Source organism: Oncorhynchus masou, chromosome 12, assembly GCF_036934945.1.
Source record: "Oncorhynchus masou masou isolate Uvic2021 chromosome 12, UVic_Omas_1.1, whole genome shotgun sequence".
Lineage (NCBI taxonomy): Eukaryota > Metazoa > Chordata > Actinopteri > Salmoniformes > Salmonidae > Oncorhynchus > Oncorhynchus masou.
Window position 1 is genome coordinate 84,552,788 of NC_088223.1, and position 23,836 is coordinate 84,576,623.

General features: G+C 42.6%; 1 protein-coding gene and 1 long non-coding RNA gene across 4 annotated transcripts in view; both read right to left on the reverse strand.

Annotated features, from left to right (window-relative positions):
- Positions 1-5,292, reverse strand: part of sh3pxd2b (SH3 and PX domains 2B) — a 52,890-nt gene extending 47,598 nt beyond the window's left edge. For all 3 annotated transcript variants that reach the window (XM_064982274.1, XM_064982273.1, XM_064982272.1), the window contains exon 1: positions 4,908-5,292. In XM_064982274.1, coding sequence (XP_064838346.1) covers positions 4,908-4,979 — 72 coding nt within the window. In that variant the 5' untranslated portion in view covers positions 4,980-5,292. The remainder of the gene's footprint in view (positions 1-4,907) is intronic.
- Positions 5,293-12,255: 6,963 nt separating this feature from the next.
- Positions 12,256-14,707, reverse strand: LOC135549236 (uncharacterized). The gene is made up of 3 exons (XR_010456967.1): positions 14,627-14,707; positions 14,435-14,497; positions 12,256-12,394 (listed from the first exon to the last, which is right to left on the reverse strand). It is a non-coding gene; the product is annotated as an uncharacterized LOC135549236 (long non-coding RNA).
- Positions 14,708-23,836: the final 9,129 nt, after the last annotated feature.

The following is a 23,836-nucleotide window of genomic DNA, read 5'->3' on the forward strand; positions in this document are numbered from 1 at the left end:
CAAATGGATCCATATATTCATGGTAACAGTGTAATAACCTCAATATGCTGTTAAACCCATAATAGCTTCAAAGGTGTAATCCCTTGATGATTCCATTTCTGATTCATGGTCACACCTCGTCCATAATGACGTGGATTCAAGGGAAGACAAATTAATTTACTAGGTACATGGTGTGGTTCAATTTGGTGTTTCTACAGAATGGATCTGACATCCTTTCATATGATATCACTTCCTTCCCACACCGTGAGATCATCATTTCCTGTGTAAAAGGAAAAGATCATGTCTATTACTCACACATGGGGATAACACAATTGTCGTCTTGCAAAGGATGCATGGACAATAGACATACAGTGCATTCGGAAAGTATTCAGACCAATTGACATTTTCCACATTTTGTTACGTTACAGGCTTATTCTAAAATGTATTAAAAACATTTTCCCTCATCGATCTACACACAATAGCCAATAACGACAAAGCCAAAACAGGATTTTTGCAAATGTAGAAAAATAAAAAACAGAAATACCTTATTTTCATAATTATTCAGACCCTTTGTTATGAGACTCGAAATTGAACTCAGGTGCATCCTGTTTCCATTGAACATCCTTGAGATGTTTCTACAACTTCATTGGAGTCCACCTGCGGTAAATTCAATTGATTGGGCTTGATTTGGAAAGGCACACGCCTGTCTATATAAGGTCCCACAGTTGACAGTGCATGTCAGAGCAATTGTCGTAGGAACTGTCGTAGAGCTCTGAGACAGGATTGTGTTGAGGCAAAGATCTGGGGAAGGGTACCAAAAATGTCTGCAGCATTGAAGGTCCCCAAGAACACAGTAGCCTCCATCAATCTGAAATGGAAGAAGTTTAGAACCACCAAGACTCTTCTAGAGCTGGCCGCCCAGCCAAACTGAGCAATCGGGGGAGAAGGGCCTTGGTCAGGGAGGTGACCAAGAGTCCAATGGTGACTCTGACAGAGCTCCAGAGTTCCTCTGTGGAGATGGGAGAACCTTCCAGAAGGACAACCATCTCTGCAGCACTCCACCAATCAGGTCTTGATGGTAGAGTGGCCAGATGGAAGCCACTCCTCAGTAAAAGGAACATGACAGCCCTCTTTGAGTTTGCCAAAAGGCACCTAAAGACTGTCAGACCATGAGAAACAAGAGTATCTGGTCTGATGAAACCAAGATTTAACTATTTGGCCTGAATGCCAAGCGTCACGTCTGGAGGAAACCTGGCACCATCCCTACAGTGAAGCATGGCGGTGGCAGCATTATACTGTGGGGATGTTTTTCAGCAGCAGGGACTGGGATCGAGGGAGGATCGAAAGAGGGAAAGATGAACGGAGAAAAGTACAGAGAGATCCTTGATGAAATCCTGCTCCAGAGTGCTCAGGACCTCAGACTGGGATGACGGTTCACCTTCCAACAGGACAATGACACAGCCACAGCCAAGACAACGCATGAGTGGCTTCGGGACAAGTCTCTGAATGTCCTTGAGTGGTCCAGTCAGAGCCCAGACTTGAACCCCATCGAACATCTCTGGAGAGACCTGAAAATAGCTGTGCAGCGATGCTCCCGATCCAACCTGACAGAGATTGAGAGGATCTGCAGAGAAGAAGGGGAGAAACTCACCAAATACAGGTGTGCCAAGCTTGTACTGTCATACCCAAGAAGTCTTGAGGCTGTAATCGCTGCCAAAGGCGCTTCAACAAAGTACTGAGCAAAGGGCCTGAATACTTATATAAATGTAATATTTCCAGGTTTTTATTTTGCAAAAATTTCTAAAAAACTGTTTTTGCTTTGTTATTATGGTGTATTGTACATAGATTGATGAGGGAAAAAATATGTAACACATTTTAGAATAAGGCTGTAACGTAACAAAATGTGGAAAAAGTCAAGGGGTCTGAATACTTTCTGACTGCACTGTATGACATACCACCACTGTGTGACAGCAGAACATTGCACTACATGAGTCAATACTGTGCTTTTTCAGATTCAAAAACACAGGCAAATTGACCATTCCTTTGTCCTGAAGTTTCTATCAGTATGTTTCCTTAATTCCAACTGTATTTTCCATTTAAGGCGTCTGCATGCTTCCCATCCAAAACAGTTCGGAAGAGTTTGTGCATATATTATTACAACCTTTTGTGAGGCTTTGGTTCGTTTTAAACTTTGGACTTGGCTGACATTTTTTCTTGAGGCAAGCCGAAGTCGGTAGCCAAAGTTTTTGCCCCTTCGTCGGTGATTGGTCAACAGTAGGGATACTTTAAAAAATGTTTTGTTGTTGTTGTCATTCAACAAGAGACGACTTGTTTTCATGTACATTTTATCATTGAGAAATACTGCACCAAACATCTTAGTTAGATGTGAAATTGCATGACTAAGATCTCCTCTGCAAAAACGTCTAAATTAATGACAGATTTCTAGAACTATCATAGAATAATGCTGACTATTTTGAGGAAGTGTGTACTGGCTATGGCGTCTCAAAATGGACAAACAGTACTATTGCCGTTGTTTTCCCATTTTTTTTTAGCGAAGGTCTTTTAAGGGAGTATATCAGCACACGCATTTGTTTCGCCGAGTTTGGCTTTTATGGGTGCCATGAAATACTGGGGATTCGTCTTGTAACATCAGTGAAACCAACCATTGGTAAATATAACATATTTTGCATCACCCACCCTAAGATCAAAGTACTAAACCCGACAGTGAATGAAAATAAAGCATCTTGCAGGCTGTCAACATTCAATAATGGCCTGTTGGTGTTTGACATACAAGTGCAACAAACACTTTCTTTTTTGTAAAGTGAGAAAGAGAATCTGGGAGGTTATCAGACGGAAACTCCACACTGATTGTGTCTGGCTGAGTGCTTCTGTTGGCCTCTGTCCCAGGCCGGGCCAGCTGACCGGGCCAGCTCGGCCTGGCCCAACTCCCTGCCCTCCCTGCAGGAGACGAAACGCTGTGGAAGATGCTAAACACAGGGCTCAACGCAGGGCACACAACCAGTAAACCAGCAGATGAAGGAGACACAGGAGCTCAAGATCTTTATATCCTGCACCTCACTGGACATTTTTGTACGACGTAACCAGTCATCAACATCATCATCATACATCCAAAAATCAAACCCTTTATGGAGACTGAGGAGTGGTTATCGAAATAAGAAAACATTCTTCCATCTGCCTCAGCCCACACTCAGCTCCTAACCCTTTCACTGTGCATTAGAGATCATTCAAAACAGAAACGCTGAGGTGGCTTGGATGCTTGGATGCAGCAACAAAAACACTCTTGGGATGCACTGATCACAGCACCATCAGAAAGTAGAATACTGTATATTGTAAGCATGCTTCTTCATGTTTTGCAGTCTGCACACAAGGCATTCTCATTATCATTCTGATGGCTCAGGAATTTTGTAGTAAGCGTACTGTCCATTTGTATAAGGTAATATTGTAATGGAAATGAGCAACACAACAAGTTGTAGTCAAGACTAAACATAAATGTGCCGGACCTTCATGCAGACAGTCTCAAACTGCATGCCTTGCTTCTGCTCTCTGTCCTGGACAGAAGTGTGCAGAAGGGCATTCCTTGTTCAAACACTCTGCCAAGGCCTTGTGTACTCTGAGCTAACAATGACTTTGGGAATAGATGAGTGAGTGGTATGCTTCCTGGTCAACAAATACCAATACCTGAGGTCACGGTTTTCTACTACAGTGTGTAGCCTATACTGTAGGTGAGCATGAAGGCCTGGGAGGCAGTAGGGCTGCGAATTGCCAGGGACCTTAATTAAGATATGATATTATCATGATACTTAGGTGCCAACATGATATGTTTTGCGATTCTCAAGATTCTATGTTTTGCAATTCGATAATGTGATTTTATTGCATTTCGATTTTCGGCTCCCCGTTTAAAAAGAAGATGGAGAACAAGTTATGAAGGAAAAATACTGGAGTTGTAAAACGATATGATATATAATCTTAAAATAATATACCGATATGTAACTGTATCGATGTTTTACCTCCTCGGGATGGACTACCCAAACAATCACAGTGTAACTCAAATCATGCATCGCTTCTCCGCTTCAGATATATGGTTCTCTCAACCGTTCTGAAATAGACATTAGACCAATCAAAATCTATGACAGCTATTCGAAGGCTACCTTCGCGATGTTTTGAAAGGTCTGTGTCAGGTTTTATACACACATACACCTATCATACACATACACCTAATCATGTGTTCGTAACAGACTTGCCTAGTTAAATAAAGGTTAAATAAAAATATTTTAAAAATTATACCCTGGACTGCATTACGAACCTCACTGGTGACCTTATCGTTCCTCCGACAGCATACTGCATATACTTTTACTGTTTATAGTTTACTGTAATAGTAAAATAACAAAATAAAGTGGCAGCAGTTTTGGAAATAACTGTTTTCAATATTGGTCGTGTGTTTTTTAATATTTAATAAAGTTATAACCAGGTGTAGACTACATTCCAAGTGTGCAAAAGTTATCAGAAACCAAACCAACAACTTATAATAGTAACATTATTTTACTACAGTAGCCTAATAAAGTGGAAATTAAAACAAACAACACCAAGAGTCTGAGAAAAAGCGCATGCCTGGTGCTCGGTTATTTCCAGATGTTGACATGTGGTCTCGAAAGCAAAAATAAATTGGATATTTTCAACGCTAAACATCTCCCGAACCACTCACTCCACTTTTCTTTAGATGCATGCAACATGGTCGCACTGTAATTTTTTCTTCCAGCGACTGTTTTGGTCAAATGTAATTCGATACTCTCTTTGTTTTTACTTTATCGAAACAATAAATGTTATCGAATATAATAGGTGTGACACATACATTCCTACAATATACAGACGTGGTCGGCCCTCTCCTGAAAAAACACTTTTGGACTTACATAGTGTTTGTTCGGATTTCTCCTCTTCTGTACATCTTGAACTGTTACTTCGTGCACAGTCCGCCTTGCCATGATGTTCTCTTTCAGAGCCTCCACGAACAACAACAGGCCGGTTTAGAAACGATCAGACCTGAATGCCAAAGTTTACGCAGCCAACCTTTGTCATTCGTCAGATCCTTGATTGCTGGATGAAACAATTGGGATACTATTTCGTAGATGGTTCACGTCAGATTTCCTGTCCCACATTCAGTCTTTACTCTTCTTGCCCTGTCCGGCAGGCAGTAGGCTATGTCTGACCTTCTCTGAACCAAACTCCCAGTCTATCCCAGCTCACCGACTCTAATTTGACAACGGGAAGGTTTCCACAACATAAAATGGGTGTATTCATTACGTCCTGCAACGGAAACCGATTGCCGTTTAAGAACCAAACGGAAGCAAATGGGGAGGGGCCGAATTGAATTTGTCCAATAGAAACTCTCGTTTTCGTTTGGAGTAAACGGGTTATGTTGCTAAACGTTTTTCAACAGACGAAACGTTTTTGGAACAGAATTGGTCCCTTAGTCAGTCATACAGTCCGGCCGTAAATCATACCGTCCGGCAGTCAGCAACAAAGATGAGCTACGGTACAGTATGTCAAATGTCATTTAGGCTATAGGCCTAGGCCTGCTATAGGCATGTTTAAATCTGATATTGAAGTTTACTGGGAGAATGTCTTTGGGCAACTTTTCCTTTTGATAGACTTCTTTATAAAGTGAAATTGTTCCCAACGCTTTTGGGAAGGAGACATATTTGAACTGATAAACAGCTTTTACTGTTATAACTATAGTTATAACAGTAAACTATATAGTTAATAGGCATTTAACCCATTTTTTAACCCTTTTTACCTTGGGGATTTGATCTAGAAACCTTTCGTTCACTGGCCCAACACTCCAACCACTAGGCTATCTGCCACCCGATGATTAATGTATTATGTGAAATGACTTTATATTGTAAACATTATAATATGCTCCTGTAAGTCGCTCTAGATAAGAGTGTCTGCTAAATGACTAAAAATGTGTATTTAAAAAATGTAAAATCCCACCGTAAACCATATCACATTACTGTTAACAATAAATATCCTAAAGAATCAGCCAATGGCTTCATAGCAAGGCACAACTTCAAGAATGCCATACCACACATGCCTGGCAATTTTCCCTCATGTTCACAAGAATTCTGGACAAACAGCATGGCGTAGAAACACAATGCTCTTATCTGTCACTCAACATCATTGCCTGGTCTTCTTGTCTCTGTCATCATTAAATATAGGTGACACGTCATTGGATACGAATGAGCCACCCTTGAAGGTTGTGCTGGTGAGCCAAAACAGAGTCACTCTCTCAAGCTGCAATCGAGCTGTGTGTCACCAACAGATGGATTGTGTCTGTACAAATCTCACTCTGTAAATACACAACATAACCTCTGAGCTAAGAATACCGTGTTTATTGTGTTGACTGTGTCAGAAGGTAGTACAAAGGATAAGGAGAAGCAGTTGATGAAGTGGCATCCTTATTGACGGTGATATAGACTCTGTTTTTGGAACCCTTTCAAAAGTCTTCCTATTCGGGTAAGCATTGATCAGATGTGCAGAAAGTGCGCATTATAAAGAGTGAATGTTTTGCCTTTTATTTATAAAAAAAATTAAATGTACATGGAAGAACACAAATTAATTTAGAAAGACACAAATGTTTAAGTTAGCAGAAAAACAAACAATTATTCAATTAAGTGTGTTTGACTTCTTGTTTGTTAATTTACAGTCCCATCCAAGTAGTAGGCCATTGCTCCCGAGTAGCGCAGCGGTCTAAGGTGCTGCATCTCAGTGCTAGAGGCATCACTACAGACCCCGGTTTGATTCCAGGCTGTATCACAACTGGCCGTGATTGGAAGTCCCATAGGGCAGCACACAATTGGCCCAGAGTCTCCCCTTAGGGTTTGGCTGGGGTAGGCTGTCATTGTAAATAAGAATTTGTTTTTAACTAATTTTCCTATTTAAATAAGGGTAAAAAAGTAAATTAAAATTAACATACTTTCAATGATGTTGCCATGGGTGACCTATTTTTGTGAAACTGTTCAGACTGATGGTTTGTGTTGAGATGTAGCGTCATCTTGTGGTACATTAGGAATACTGCATCTTGGAACATTTTGTTATTTAGTGCTCTCTGTTGGTGCAAAGGAGAATTGCAATTGTGCAGGCCTATTCACTCACATGGGAGGACCATAGAGACGAATACAAGACTAGTCCATACAGTGGAGGCTGCTGAGGGGAGAACGGCACATAATAACGGAGCAAATGGAATGGCATCAAACACCTGGAAACCATGTGTTTGATGTATTTCATTCCATTCCACTGAAGCTGCTCCTGTCATTGCCACGAGCCCGTTCTCCCAAATTATGGTGCCAGGGATGTGGTCAAAGTCACTGGGTGAAGAGAGGTTTCTGTCATCACCGATTAGGTCATCAGTATTTGGGTATCTGAAAAAGTGTGTATCTGGCATATTTCAGTTTTTAAAGAGTGGTATCGAGGAGTACAAAACATCAGTATCTGTGGCTTTAGCCTCAGTCTATAGAGGCCTGTCACGTGTGCTAGGAGTGTATCAGATGTACGGAGATGGGTCGGAGCCTGGAGTGTATCAGATGTACGGAGATGGGTCGGAGCCAGGAGTGTATCAGATGTATGGTGATGGGTCGGAGCCTGGAGTGTATCAGATGTACGGAGATGGGTCGGAGCCTGGAGTGTATCAGATGTACGGAGATGGGTCGGAGCCTGGAGTGTATCAGATGTACGGAGATGGGTCGGAGCCAGGAGTGTATCAGATGTACGGAGATGGGTCGGAGCCAGGAGTGTATCAGATGTACGGAGATGGGTCGGAGCCAGGAGTGTATCAGATGTATGGTGATTGGTCGGAGCCAGGAGTGTATCAGATGTATGGTGATGGGTCGGAGCCAGGAGTGTATCAGATGTACGGTGATGGGTTGGAGCCAGGAGTGTATCAGATGTATGGTGAAGGGTTGGAGCCAGGAGTGTATCAGATGTATGGTGATGGGTCGGAGCCAGGAGTGTATCAGATGTATGGTGATGGGTCGGAGCCAGGAGTGTATCAGATATATGGTGATGGGTCGGAGCCAGGAGTGTATCAGATGTTTGGTGATGGGTCGGAGCCAGGAGTGTATCAGATGTATGGTGATGGGTCGGAGCCAGGAGTGTATCAGATGTAGAGAGTTGGGTTGGAGCCAGGAGTGTATCAGATGTATGGTGATGGGTCGGAGCCAGGAGTGTATCAGATGTATGGTGATGGGTCGGAGCCAGGAGTGTATCAGATGTACGGTGATGGGTTGGAGCCAGGAGTGTATCAGATGTATGTATGGTGATGGGTCGGAGCCAGGAGTGTATCAGATGTATGGTGATGGGATGGGTCGGAGCCAGGAGTGTATCAGATGTATGGTGATGGGTCGGAGCCAGGAGTGTATCAGATGTATGGTGATGGGTCGGAGCCAGGAGTGTATCAGATATATGTTGATGGGTCGGAGCCAGGAGTGTATCAGATGTATGGTGATGGGTCGGAGCCAGGAGTGTATCAGATGTTTGGTGATGGGTCTGAGCAGTCACATATCTGTAACTCCATGTGTGAGGTGATGCCAGAGAAGAGCTTCTGTAGGGGCATCAGGTAGCCCAGGGCCTCGCCCTGAGAGATGGGCCCCATGTAGGTCTATGGATGGATGTTCACATAGTACTCTGACATACCAACGAAGAAAATACTGGTAATGTAAGGGAGATGGTTCGGTGAACCACGCTGTCATGATGAGTAACCTTGAGTTTGAGTTTATTTTTAAAGGGACAGTGCACTTGAATCCACGTTTCAGTAAAAGTGCTGGTTTTGCCAGCAGGCTAATTTTCAACCGCAGTCCCTTGGTAGGTTATTGTCTGAAGAACTGAAGACTTGAATTGGCTCCTTGCACATCAGACCCTGGTTATGACAAAGCTTAAATTTATAATAATATGAACAACCCCTATTTAGTCCCAGATCTGTTTGTGCTCTTGCCAACTATTTTATTGTCATTCTGAAGCCAAACATGTTTGGTATGACAAGGAGTAACAAGGAAGTGGCATGATAGTTTCAAGTTTTAATGTCACATGCACAAGTACAATGAAATGCCTTTCTTCCGAACTCAAAACCCAACAATGCAATAATCTATAACAATGTATTACTAGAAAAAAACAAAAAAAACTATAAACTAACTATAGAAATAAGAATAAGAAATATGAAATACACAATAAAGTAAGTAAGCATAATATATACAGGAAATATTTAAAAAGTCAGTTCCAATAGCATATTTACATGTGCAGGGATACTGGAGTGAGGGAGGTAGATATGTTTAGGGGTAAGGGGACAGGGATACTGGAGTGATGGAGGTAGATATGTTTAGGGGTAAGGGGACTAGGGTAGAGCATATAAGTTAAACAGAGTAGCAGCAGCTTGTATGTGGGTGGGTGTGTAGAGTCAGTATAAATGTATGTGCAAATTACGTGTGAGGAAGCAAATGATGGAGTGAGTATTTGTGTGTCGGAGTGACAATGTGTGTGTGTAGGGCCCTGTGAGTGTGCATTCAGACAAATACTGAAAATACTGAAATACTGAAAAAAGGTCAATAAAAGATACGACAAGGTTAACTCAGATAGTCTGTCTAGTCTGTCTGTCTAGCGATAGTCTGTCTGTCTAGCTATAGTCTGTCTAGCTATAGTCTGTCTAGTCTGTCTGTCTAGCTATAGTCTGACTAGCTATAGTCTGTCTAGCTATAGTCTGTCTCGTCTGTCTGTCTAGCTATAGTCTGTCTGTCTAGCTATAGTCTGTCTGTCGAGCTATAGTCTGACTAGCTATAGTCTGTCTAGTCTGTCTGTCGAGCTATAGTCTGACTAGCTATAGTCTGTCTAGCTATAGTCTGTCTCGTCTGTCTGTCTAGCTATAGTCTGTCTGTCTAGCTATAGTCTGTCTGTCTAGCTATAGTCTGTCTGTCTAGCTATAGTCTGTCTAGTCTGTCTGTATAGCTATAGTCTGTCTGTCGAGCTATAGTCTGACTAGCTATAGTCTGTCTAGCTATAGTCTGTCTCGTCTGTCTGTCTAGCTATAGTCTGTCTGTCTAGCTATAGTCTGTCTAGTCTGTCTGTCTAGCTATAGTTTGTCTGTCTAGCTATAGTCTGTCTAGTCTGTCTGTCTAGCTATAGTCTGTCTAGCTATAGTCTGTCGAGCTATAGTCTGACTAGCTATAGTCTGTCTAGCTATAGTCTGTCTAGTCTGTCTGTCTAGCTATAGTTTGTCTGTCTAGCTATAGTCTGTCTAGTCTGTCTGTCTAGCTATAGTCTGTCTAGCTATTTTGTTTGCTATTTATCAGTCGTATTGCTAGGTGATAGAAACTGTTCAAGAGCCTGTTGGTGTCAGACTTGATGCACCGGTACCTCTTGTCATGCAGCAGCTGAGAAAATAGTCTATGGCTTTGGTGGTCGGAGTCTTTTACGATTTTCTGGGCCTTCTTTTCACACCGCCTGATATAGAGTTCCTGGATGGCAGGGAGCTCGGCCCCAGTGATGTACTGAGATGTCCTCACAACCCTCTGTTGCACCAAGCGATGGAGGGCTGTGCTATTGCCATATCAAGCAGTGATTCAGCCAGTCAATATGCTCTCAATGGTACAGCTGTAGAACCTTTTCAGGATCTGAGGGCCCATGCCAAACCTTTTCAACCTCCTGAGGGGAAGAAACCTGTGCCTTCTTCACAACTGTGCATGTGTGTTTGGACCATTTGAAGTCTTTAGTGATTTGGACACTGAGGAACTTGAAGCTGTCTACCTGCTCCACTGCCGCCCCGTCAATGTGGATGGGGGCGTGTTCGCCACCCTGTTTCCTGTAGTCCACAATCAGCTCCTTGGTCTTGCTGACGTTGAGGGAGAGGTTGTTGCTCCGCACCACACTGTAAGGTCACTGACCTCCTCCCTGTAGGCTGACTCATTGTCGCCAGTGATCAGACCTACCACCGTTATGTTGTCAGCGAACTTGATGGTGTTGTTGGAGTCGTGTATGGCCACACAGTATGAGTGAACAGGGAGTACAGGAGGGGACTAAGTACACACTCCTGTGGGTCCCCTATGTTAAGGGTCAGCGTGGTGGAGGTGATGTTGTCTACCCTCACCGCCTGTCAGAAATTCCATGATCCAGTTGCAGAGGGAGGTGTTCAGACCCAAAGTCCTAAGCTTGGTGGAGGGGATAATGTTGTTGAATGCTGAGCTGTAGTCAATGAACAGCATTGTAACATAGGTGAGCAGGGCTACCACACGCAGAGCTATCTCCGACAACCCTGATGCTACGGCCGAAGACAGGAATAAGTACAAGAAGGCCCGCTATGACCTCCGCAGAGTCATCATTTGATGTGGCAGCGGCTACAGTCCATTACGGATTACAAAGGAAGACCCAACCATGATCAGCCCAACGATGCCTCTCTACCAGACTAACTCAATGCATTTTATGCATGATTTGACAACAACAACTTCGAGCTGGGTGTGAGGGCTGTCACCGAGCGAGAGGACTCGGGTCTTTCATTAGGTCAACAACCGCAAATCCATGGGCCCGGATGGTATTCCAGGGCGCGTTCTCAGAGCATGGGGAGAACAGCTGGCAGGCACATTCATGGTAACAAACAGACTGGCACTCAGGCTAACACACATTAGGAAGCCATGGAATCCACACTGCCTTCTAGTCAGCTTAGAGATAGTTTGTTCCCTGTGATGCGTAAACCAATCTACAGATTGCACACAGATGAAAGGATCTGACAGAACATGTGTTCCTCTCATACCGCAGTTCAATTAGAGGTAGCAAGGAGCAGAATAATGTTGTTTAGCTGTTCCTGCACTGCTGCTTTTCAGGCCAGGATGCAGATGGCTAATGCAGACGCATGGCTGCGGCCTTAATGACGGCCAGATCCTCATGTGTTAGCTGTCTTTGATGGGATTTTAAGAACAGCCAGGTCCAAGTGTCAAAGGGGAGTTCAGTGTAATCTCAGCCCTGCACCAGTGGTTTGGCTAATCCCTCCAAATCACTCGTTACTTCCTCTATAGTGAGACAACAGCCTGGGTAGTACATAGGCCTACCTAATGCACCATTACATGCTACTAGATCATGGAGACACGTTATAATCATTAGTTAGTGCTGTTCAATCTCTCACAGTCATGGTGTAGGAGCATCCTTGAGTTACGGGTCTCCTGTGTGGTTGTCACTGAATGTGAGATCTACCGCAATGAAGCTACAAGTATACACCATACAGTATGAAGTTAGAGTTAGAGTTTAATGCCATCACACAGGATACCAACCACGCCCCCCCCCCAGGATACCTAAGAAGGGGGCCCTGACAATACCGTAATCATCACACACCACCTCCACTGCCTTGTGGAGGCCTTCACCGTCTCTGTGAGAGAAAACATAAAAAATATATTCCTCTTTAAATGGAAATCTTTAGTTGTATTCTGTAATATCTACATTCTAAATTGTTTCAAATGTTTTTTAAATGTATGTATTTTTGTCTGTAATGTCTGTAATGTGTCGGACCCCAGTAAGAATAACTGTCACCATTGGCACAGACCTGGTATCCCCAGGGGTACGTGCAATGCTGTCGGGGTACGAGAAATAATAATGTGATTCACAATTATTATTTTTTTGAAAGCAATTTTTTTCCTTCATATTTTCAAACAGTCCGGGGCTATACAAGGTTAACCGGGGCTATACAAGGTCAACCGGGGCTATACAAGGTTAACCGGGGCTATACAAGGTCAACCGGGGCTACACAATTGGGTGAGGTTTTTTTCTTGTCTGAGTAGCCTCGCTTCACTGCCAAAAATAAAATTAAACCTTTTAGTGTTCATCGAAATAATAACACAATGTCAAATACAGGTTGCCTAGTCAAATAAGTAACATCCAATCACATTAACCGTTACTCTCTCGTGGGAAATCCACGAACGGTCCATATGTAGCCAAACGTAGCTGCTGTCCATGTTGGTATCTGTACTGATGGCGCAAAAGCCATGACAGGGAGACATAGTGGAGTCCGCGTGCATACAGTTGCTCCTGACGCCACTTGGGTCCACTACAGCATCGACCAAGAGGCTCTTGCTGCCAAGGGAATGCCTGACAGCTTGAAAGACGTTTTGGACACTAAAAGGAAAATGTTTAACTTTGTTAAAGCAAGGCCCCTGAACTCTCGTGTATTTTCTGCACTATGCAATGATATGGGCAGCAACCACGTAACGCTTTTACAACATACAGAAGTGCGCTGGTTATCAAGGGGCAAAGTATTGCTACGTTTTTTTAAATTGAGAGATGAGCTTAAAGTTGTCTTTACTGACCATAATTTTCATTTGTCTGACCGCTTGCATGATGACTAGTTTCTCGTGCGACTGGCCTATTTGGGTGATGTTTTTTCTCGCCTGAATGATCTGAATCTAGGATTACACAACAAGCACATTTCAATGACATTTTGTGGAACCAACATGGAATAGACATTTGATTGATTTATGTGCCTTAGGCAATCACAGGTAAAATCATATAATGAGGATTATCATAATTATTCCTAACCTCATACAGGTTAAAGGTTGTGTGGTTATGGGTATTCTGACCAGCAGGCTGGATCATCAGTGTTTGAACTTCATACTTCATTAACTTTATTTCCCTCAACACCACAATGAATGTCAAATTGGTCTGCCTGGCACCTGAACACGCAGGCCGGACCTTGTAATTTAAATGAACTGCTTATCACTAAGGCGTAATCAGGCCTTGCGGAAAGCAATTTGGCACACACGACACCATGGTAACCTCAAGAAAAAGCAAGTGCAGTGGTGTTTGTATTTGTAGATCAATTCAATTCTAATGGAATACCCAGACAAGCCTGACATGAACAAACAACACAGACACAACTAACTGCACTTGCACATGCAGGTCCACATGGACTTGTCGTTAGGTTAGGTTGCACTCACTGGTAGTTTTTATACAACCAGGGACACTGTTCAGGGACACTGTTCAGGGACACTTAGACAACAGATGTATTTACATGGCAGAGTGTCTTATTGTATTATATGGAGAACCATGACAGACAGTAGAAGAGCCCAATAAGATGGTTGCTGTCTGTATGTTGCTCAACAGTCCTTCAGAGCCTCTCTGCCATCGAGAACATAGACCCCTTTTAGATGTAAGGAATCTAATGTTGTCTGAAACATTGTAAATGCTCATACAGTGATTCCACCAATAAGCTGCTGAAACCCCAAGCATTGTGTGCACATGCATTTGCAGGCCCTTAATAAGGCTCTCTACTTACAAAGTTGTTGTGGAAGAGGCTGAGTGTGGTATTGTTTTTTATTTTTATTGAAATGCACTTTTAAATGCAACCCCTCTTCCATGGTACATGGTGAATGCTCTAACATACTGTTGAAGTAGCCTGTATTTATGATATACTTACAGCATGCAAAAATAAAGGATATTCTCAACAGCATTCTGACAGTTTGGACTGGCACTCCAAAACCTGCAAAATTATGACCGAAAAAGAGATTGATTTTTTGAATGTTTACAGGTAACATTTGTAATAACTAATGAAATAGAAGACTGAATACATTCTCAAGTAGATTTATCTCAGATAATATCTCATACTTACTTTATAGCCAACATGTAGAACTCGGTATTGATAGTAAAGTGTATCCAGGTCTTCTAAAGGAGTTGTGTGGGTGTAGTGAGGTCAACACAAAGAACAGACTGTGTAAAACGTTTCACCACACAGGACGTTCCACCACAGTCAATATTGATATTGGCCTTTAAAAAACACATCCCCCTGCCGGTCTTTCTCTCCTGAAGAGGTCTCTTCTTCACTGTATTATTGCTCCTACATCCACTACTCTAATCAGGCTAACCTTACAAGATCAATGCCATTACCATAATGCCATTGTTATCTTTGTCGTTGCCATCCTCATCCTCAGCTTCATCTTGCCCTCTTCCTGCATGGCATCAGAAACAAAACCGTACTTTTCTCCTTCAGTACCATTACAGAATAATCTTATCTCAAAATGATATGTTTTATCCTGTAATAATTCAGTTTTGCATGTGACCGTGCCACGTCAGCATTAGTATGGATGGAAGCCTGTGAGATTTGTGAGTACCTCTCACCGCTGCATGACCCTGTCAGAGAATCCACTTAACAAGATAAAAAATGCATTATTCTCAAGCTCATTTGCACCCAGCATCAGCCCAGCATCTAGTTTAAGATAATTAGCTTTAAGCAAGCACACAAGGCAACGACAGTCAATCAATACAATTATTTTACCCTAGTATAATTTGGACATTCATATGCTGGCACGTGGACATACACCGTGATGGGTTCTGTACAGAACCTCTTTGATGACCAGTGTGTCCAACAGTACAGCACCGGTCAGGCTGTTAGGCCTGGTTGCTAGAGTCGCCTTCTCTTCCCTGTGGGAATTATAGGACTGGACCAGACCGCTGGTGGTGTGGCGACACACTCTGAATCTTAATGTACTGTAGTGGGAGGGGAGGTGGCAGAGAGAGCATAGCCTTTCTGCCGGGCGGCTTTGATAATCAAATATCTGCACGGGCATTATGCTGATATACCATATGGCAAGGAATTAGACAGAGAGATGGATAAAAGAGGGGAGAGGAAGGAATATATTGAGCTGTGGATCTTAATTTGCTGAGAATTTCCCTGCATAGCAGGAAATGCAAACTTGTAATGTATCTGAGTTTTAAAAAGGCTTCTATAGTTCCACTTTGAAATTTCAGACCTGATTTGCACTAACGAAAAATGTATCAAACCCTTCAAAAATGTCCATTAATTATAATCCACACAATAATTCACATGAACTGTTGCTGGAGGATTATTTTCCTGCTGTAGCAAACTGGCTCAAATTAAGATCCTACATCTCTAGCTCTCAGCCAGTGCCTTAAACGAAGACTTCCCCCTGGGCAGAGACGGGGGTACGTTGGCTCAAAGAGTATCTTTTGATAAATGTTTGTACTTAAATGGATACATGCACCACATTCCCCAAACTCCTTGGAATGATTCGAGTGACATTTCACTCTGGCTGCTTCTTTCAGTCAGTTTGTTCTTCAAGGAGACAAAGAGAGAAGAGGAGAAGCCACAAGTGTTTCCTAGCAACAGTGTGTCTGCAGCAACCACCCTTTCCTCTCTCTACCCCACACTCCCTCCCTCCTTCCCCGAGTTGCAGCAATGCACCACTTGCTACAGAACCTGGAATACCTTCTAATTTTCTTGACTCCCTGCTCCCTTTCACAAACTGTAGGGCAACATCAAATGACATTCAAGCCTCACAATCTTTCAGCAAAAGGCACACAGAGGGACAATTCCCTTTGAAGGTTGAGGCGAAGCAATTTCGTGGGTGCCGCAAACTGCTGGCAGACAAAATGAAGAAGGACGACTGTGATATTTCAATGCTTTACAAGCTATGCAGCTTCTTGGCAAACCCTGACTTCTCTCAGAGCTGGGGAACAGAGCTGTCTCGCAAACCGGCCGGTGTGAAAACACTGGAGCACATGATGGATTGGAGCTGTGCTTTGTGTAAATTAGCTATCTCAACACAGCTCCAAATCATGCCCACTTGGCCGGGTTGATCTGTAAACACATCTGAGGGACTTGGGAGGGGGCTCAGGCAGACTGCTCAGGGCAGAGAGGTCAAACTAGAGGAGTGTTATTCCCAGACGTGTCTGACAGGGGGCGCTGTAGCACGCAAATGTGTTCCACTAAGAGGGTTTCCGTGTGCACTCCAGGGAGCTCTCAGAGGAAGGGAATGTAACCTACTGCAGTCTAGTAACATGGCTAGCTCTCACCACCTGCAGAAATGTCTTGTATTGATCGTCTCTCAAAACACGCACAACAATCTGGGAAATGTCCTTCAGAATTCCTGAACTCCTGTTGACAGTGTTGAAAGCCTGTCTGCACCCATCAGCCATCAGCCATCACACATCACACATCAGCCATCATGTCAGAGCACAACAGAATAGAGTGGATACAAGCCTCTCACACTTCATCTCTATTTATACCATGGCCTTGTTGAATACTCATTTCTGATTGGCTTGAAGGGCATTCTATAGCATGCATTATTTCCCTGTAACGCACGATATGTTTGCACGGTAGAATTCAATGGCTATATTTAATTTTTTACAAGTTCTATCTTTGAGCTGCTTTTCAAAGCAGAAGTCAAATTGAAAACATTATTGGCATTATTGAATTTGATTTTCATAATATCAAGCTAGGATTGATAGTTTGGTTAGCAAAACTAGAAAGTCTGTTTGATTGGTTACCAAGGCAACTACTTTTGCTATCTAGTAAACCTGTTAGCTACTTCAGTGCATTTTGAACACATTTCTAGCTGAAAATGAACACATTTCTTGTGGCAAATGAATTAAATTATAGCTATGGTATAAAAGGGACTATCAACTCGTGGCTCTAGGCATTCTCAGGAAAATAATGCAACTCTGTGGAAGATTAGCGCATCGTGGAACACACCTTCCACGTCGTTCATTATTTTCCATAGAACGCATAGTCTCTGTTGATTTTATCCCTTACATATGGTACATTCGGAAAGTATTCAGACCCCTTGACTTTTTCCACATTTTGTTACGTTACAGCTTTATTCTAAAATTTATAAAATATTTTTTCCCCCTCATCCATCTACACACAATACACCATAATGACAAAGCGAAAACAGGAAATATCACATTTGCATAAGTATTCAGACCCTTTACTCAGTACTTTGTTGAAGCATCTTTGGCAGCGATTGCAGCTTGGGTATGACTCTACAGGCTTGGCACACCTGTATTTGGGGAGTTTCTCCCGTTCTTCTCTGCTGATCCTCTCAAGCTCTGTCAGGTTGGATGGGGAGTGTTGCTGCACAGCTATTTTCAGGTCTCTCCAGAGATGTTAGATCGGGTTCAAGTCCGGGCTCTGACTGGGCCACTCAAGGACATTCAGAGACTTGACCCCGAAGCCAATCCTGCGTTGCCTTGGCTGTGTGCTAGGGTTGTTGTCCTGTTGGAATTTTAACCTTTGTCCTAGTCTGATGTCCTGAGCACTCTGGAGCAGGCTTTCATCAAGGATCTCTCTGTACTTTGCTCCGTTCATCTTTCCCTCGACCCTGATTGGTCTCCCAGTCCCTGGCATTGCCAACATCCCCACAGTATTATGCTGCCACCACCATGCTTCACTGTAGGGATGGTGCCCGGTTTCCTCCAGACGTGACGCTTGGCATTCAGGCCAAAGACTTTGGTCTTGGTTTCTTCAGAACAGATCATCTTGTTTCTCATGATCTGAGAGCCTTTAAGGTGCCTTTTGGCAAACTCCAAGTGGGCTGTCATGTGTCTTTTACTGAGGAGTGGCTTCTTTCTGGTCACTCTACCACAAAGGCCTGATTGCTGGAGTGCTGCAGAGATGGTTGTCCTTATGGAAGGTTCTCCCATCTCCACAGAGGAAATCTGGAGCTCTGTCAGAGTGACCATCAGGTTTTTGGTCACCTCTCTGACCAAGGCCCTTCTCCCCGGATTGCTCAGTTCGGCCAGATCTAAGAAGGAGTCTTGGTGTTTCCAAACTTCTTCCATCTAAGAATGCTGGATGCCACTGTGTTCTTGGGGACCTTCAATGATGCAGACATTTTTTGGTACCCTTTCCCAGATCTGTGCCTCGACACAATCCTGTCTCGGAGCGCTACGGACAATTGCTTTGACCTCATGGCTTGGTTTTTGCTCTGACACGGAGTGTCATCTGTGGGACTGTATATAGACAGTTGTTTGCCTTTGCAAATCATGTCCAATCAATATGTAAAAACCTGGTTTTGCTTAGTCTTATGGGGTATTGTGTGTAGATTGTTGAGGGGAATTATTTTTTTTTAAGCCGTTTTAGAATAAGGGGTCTGACTACTTCCCAAATGTACTGTATAAATGGATTTAAACCCATCTAATCAAGAAAATGTAGACTTCAGCAATGTTGTTCCTGTCAGTAAATTAACTTGCCTCGGTTGATTGATTGATTCCTTTTCATGGTGAAAATAATCATTAAATAATATATGATGTCCTTGTAAACGTTGGCGACTGTTCCACTTTCATAATGAACATACAAGGATAGGGGAGTGGGAAAACTGTGGAATATCCCCATATGAGAGTAACATTTTACTCTGAATAATGTGTCAGGGTCAGGAATATATGGTGCACTCTAACAATAGGTCGACCCACCATTTTGAGTAATATGCATTAACCTCTGTATATTTCACTGCTTTTGTATAACATGACCCACTGGGCACACACTGGTTGAATCAACATCGTTTCCACGACATTTCAATGAAATTACGATAAACCAATGTGGAATAGATGTTGAATCAGCGTCTGTGCCCAGTGGGGAAAAACAAATGGGGACATTTTCAAGTTTGAAGACATTTTCTTTGATTGTGTTCTAAAGTCGTCTCAAAGAGACTTGAATTGAACGCATGACAAGTCAAGTCGATCGCTTTTGTGCACTTCAACATTTGTGCAATTCAACATGAACGTCATGTCTATGTCTCCGGTCTTTGACTAGAAAGGTGATCGCTGAGGTTAACAAGGCCACAGGTCTAACTCTCAGGAGAACTGCATCATGGGTAAAAATGAGCCGGTCTTCACGGGGCCTTTGTGTGAACAGGAAAGGCAGCTGTTTCATGTAGCAGGCAAAGATGAATGTCACACATGTCACGGTCAGTCAGATATTGATCAAAGCAGAGCGGGCCGATCATGATGGATCGGCGAGGCGGAGAGAATATGAATCACAGCGGGAGAGCCGAGCCACATCCCTGAGCTTTGATGAGGAAGAAGAAGAAGTACGGAGGAGCAGCTCTCAGTATAGAAGCAGAAGGCAACACATCTCAGTCAGCTTGTCACCGTGATTACAACGTAATGGCAGCAGGGGACTCAAAATAGAGTCTATACCCTTTGAACATGCTGCTCACACATCCAGAGGAACAAATTACATTTCTGCCCTGTTCATGAAGCCTGCAGTAACAGTTAACAGCTAGACCTTCACTCTCCTCTCAGTCCAACAGTTGCTACTGAACAGGTGCCCAACCCGTTGACCTGTGAAGGAATAACAGTGTCAAATTCATCAGCTTTTACATTGATGGGGTTACGAACGAAACATTTGATTGTCAATCCATCTACAATGCAATGAAACTTGTGTTACTTGACTTCTAAGAACTGTGGACTACTAAAGTTATGATGTAGTGATGCTACTAAAGTTATGATGTAGTGATGCTACTAAAGTTATGATGTAGTGATGCTACTAAAGTTATGTAGTGATGCTACTAAAGTTATGATGTAGTGATGCTACTAAAGTTATGATGTAGTGATGCTACTAAAGTTATGATGTAGTGATGCTAGTAAAGTTATGGTGTAGTGATGCTACTAAAGTTATGATGTAGTGATGCTACTAAAGTTATGATGTAGTGATACTACTAAAGTTATGATGTAGTGATGCTAGTGAAGTTATGATGTAGTGATGCTACTAAAGCTATGATGTAGTGATGCTACTGAAGTTATGATGTAGTGATGCTACTCAAGTTATGATGTAGTGATGCTACTCAAGTTATGATGTAGTGATACTACTAAAGCTATGATGTAGTGATACTAAAGTTATGATGTAGTGATGCTACTCAAGTTATGATGTAGTGATACTACTCAAGTTATGATGTAGTGATGCTACTCAAGTTATGATGTAGTGATGCTACTCAAGTTATGATGTAGTGATGCTACTAAAGTTATGATGTAGTGATGCTACTAAAGTTATGATGTAGTGATGCTAGTAAAGTTATGATGTAGTGATACTAGTAAAGTTATGATGTAGTGATACTACTAAAGTTATGATGTAGTGATGCTACTAAAGTTATGATGTAGTGATGCTACTAAAGCTATGATGTAGTGATACTACTAAAGTTATGAGGTAGTGATGCTACTCAAGTTATGATGTAGTGATACTACTAAAGTTATGATGTAGTGATGCTACTAAAGTTATGATGTAGTGATGCTACTAAAGTTATGATGTAGTGATGCTACTAAAGTTATGATGTAGTGATGCTACTAAAGTTATGATGTAGTGATGCAACTAAAGTTGGAGCGCTGGGAGTGAATGCGCTCTTTGGATTTACACAAGACTGTACATTTACCCACGTCTGACTCCATCATCCATGCAACATCCAATTTAAAAGTATGTTCTTTAAGAAGATCCTACATTATCTATAATTACTGTATTTTGGCTGATAAAAGTCCTTCCCTGCAGACTTTATGTATAATTACACTTTGTGAACACCGATAGCTCACATAATTAAACCCAAATTGTTGCTTGAACACCCGTCAGCCACTCTGAGCAAGAGACTGCAGGAAAACAAGGAAAACAGGAAAACAGATGGTGCGACACAATGAGCAACACAGAGATGAGCAAAGTGGAAGAAAAGAAAAGGCCAGAATCACAACGTATCTTCATTGAGATGAGCACAGATGGAACAGAGAGAATGCACCCATATCTGTATGTTCATTGAGATGAGCACAGATGGAACAGAGAGAATGCACCCATATCTGTATGTTCATTGAGATTAGCACAGATGGAACAGAGAGAATGCACCCATATCTGTATGTTCATTGAGATGAGCACAGATGGAACAGAGAGAATGCACCCACATCTGTATGTACATTGAGATGAGCACAGATGGAGCAGAGAGAATGCACCCATATCTGTATGTTCAGTGAGATGAGCACAGATGGAACAGAGAGAATGCACCCATATCTGTATGTTCAATGAGATGAGCACAGATGGATCAGAGAGAATGCACCCACATCTGTATTTGGAGACTACCTGTTGGTCCGCTTGTTCACTAAAGTCAATTTCTCTACTGGGCATTAAAATATCACCAAAGACATTAGTAGATATGAAGATCTGTCATCAATAAAATAGAGACCCTGTAAAATTAGTGATTGAAATTAAGAACAAGGTTTGAGAGAGGCTCCTTCCTTGCTTTGCCACTGGGATGACAGCACTGCACATGGTATTGTAGAGTTCTCTGCTGCCAATGACTGGAACGAATTGCAAAAATCACTGAAGCTGGAGACTTATATTTCCCTCTCTAAATTTAAGCATCAGCTGTCAGAGCAGCTTACCGATCGCTGCAGCTGTACATAGCCCATCTGTAAATAGCCCATCCAATCTACCTACCTTATCCCCATATTGTTTTTATTTACTTTGCTGCTCTTTTGCACACCAGTATTTCTACTTGCACATCATCATCTGCTCATCTATCACTCCAGTGTTAATGCTAAATTGTAATTACTTCGCTACTATGGCCTATTTATTGTCTTATCTCCTCACACCATTTGCACACACTGTATATAGACTTTCTTTTTTTATATTGTGTTATTGACTGTACACTTTTTTATTCCATGTGTAACTCTGGGTTGTTGTTTGTCTCGCACTGCTTTGCTTTATCTTGGCTAGGTTGCAGTTGTCAATGAGAACTTGTTCTCAACTAGCCTACCTGGTTAAATAAAGGTGAAATAAAAATAAAATAAAAATTGTCCTCTAGATGGCAGAAATGTCTCACTGGTGGAGGCTGAGTGGCATGTAAGAACGAGAGAGAGAAGGGAAGAGAGAGAAGGAAAGAGAAGAGAGAGCGAGAGAGAGAGAGAGCGAGAAAGCGGCACGTTGACTTCTCATGCCAGGGAACGTGATCATTGAAATAACTGAAGGGGAAAAAACGTGTTTGCTTATGAATAATCTGAGCTATCACAGTTTCTCCCCTTTTCATTTGATTCTGTATTGAAATGGCCCTTTATTTGAACTGTGTGTCTCGGCTGTGACAAACAGGGCTTGGCACCAGAGCGAGTTTGATGATGATAGCCTGGAGCTGCCGAGCTACCTCCTCCCTCTCCACTCGTCCTGCCATCTGACAGATCTAACGTTTAGATACCTTAATGTTGCTATAGCAAACAGAGAGCAAAGCAGTGAATACTGCCTCAGTAAACAACGCAGTAAAGTGGTCAATACATTTAGCCACAGCTGTTCAGAGATGTTTATGCCACTGTGTATAATAATGTGGTAGTCTTTCACGTAGCTATAATTCTGTGTTTGAATTCCGTTGCTTTCTATTTCATCATCATGCCTGGTGGAGGAAAAAAAATACTTGTAAACGTGCATTTATCTACGTGGGACGCCAGGCAGTCCGCCCATGCATGGAGAGAAATTAGTACAAACACAGAACAGACAAATGATATGGGTGTTCAGGGATGTACACACGAGGCCCACTGTGTTCAATGACCAAGCAGTCAGAAGATATCTAATGACACCTACAATAGTACTGCAGCTTAACTACAGTAGGACTGTAGCTAAATAGCTGTGTGGTCAATTCAACCTGACAGGATACCTTACTGATCCTCCTGTATGTTAGGCCACATGCCAGACATACAGGTATAGCCGAGTAGGTCCCAATAGGACACATATACAGCAAAGATTGACATTTAGTCATACACAACTGGTTGAAAGAAACGTAAAGATGATGCAATATCTAGTGCACTCCACACTGCCCTTTCCCACCTGGACACCTATGTGAGAATGCTATTCAATGACTACAGCTCAGTGTTCAACACTATAGTGCCCTCAAAGCTCATCACTAAGCTAAGGATCCTGGGACTAAACACTTCCCTCTGCAACTGGATCCTGGACTTCCTGATGGGCAGGTAGGTAGGTAGCAACACATCTGCCACGCTAATTTTCAACACTGGTGTCCCTCAGGGGTGCGTGCTCAGTCCCCTCCTGTCCTCCCTGTTCACCCAC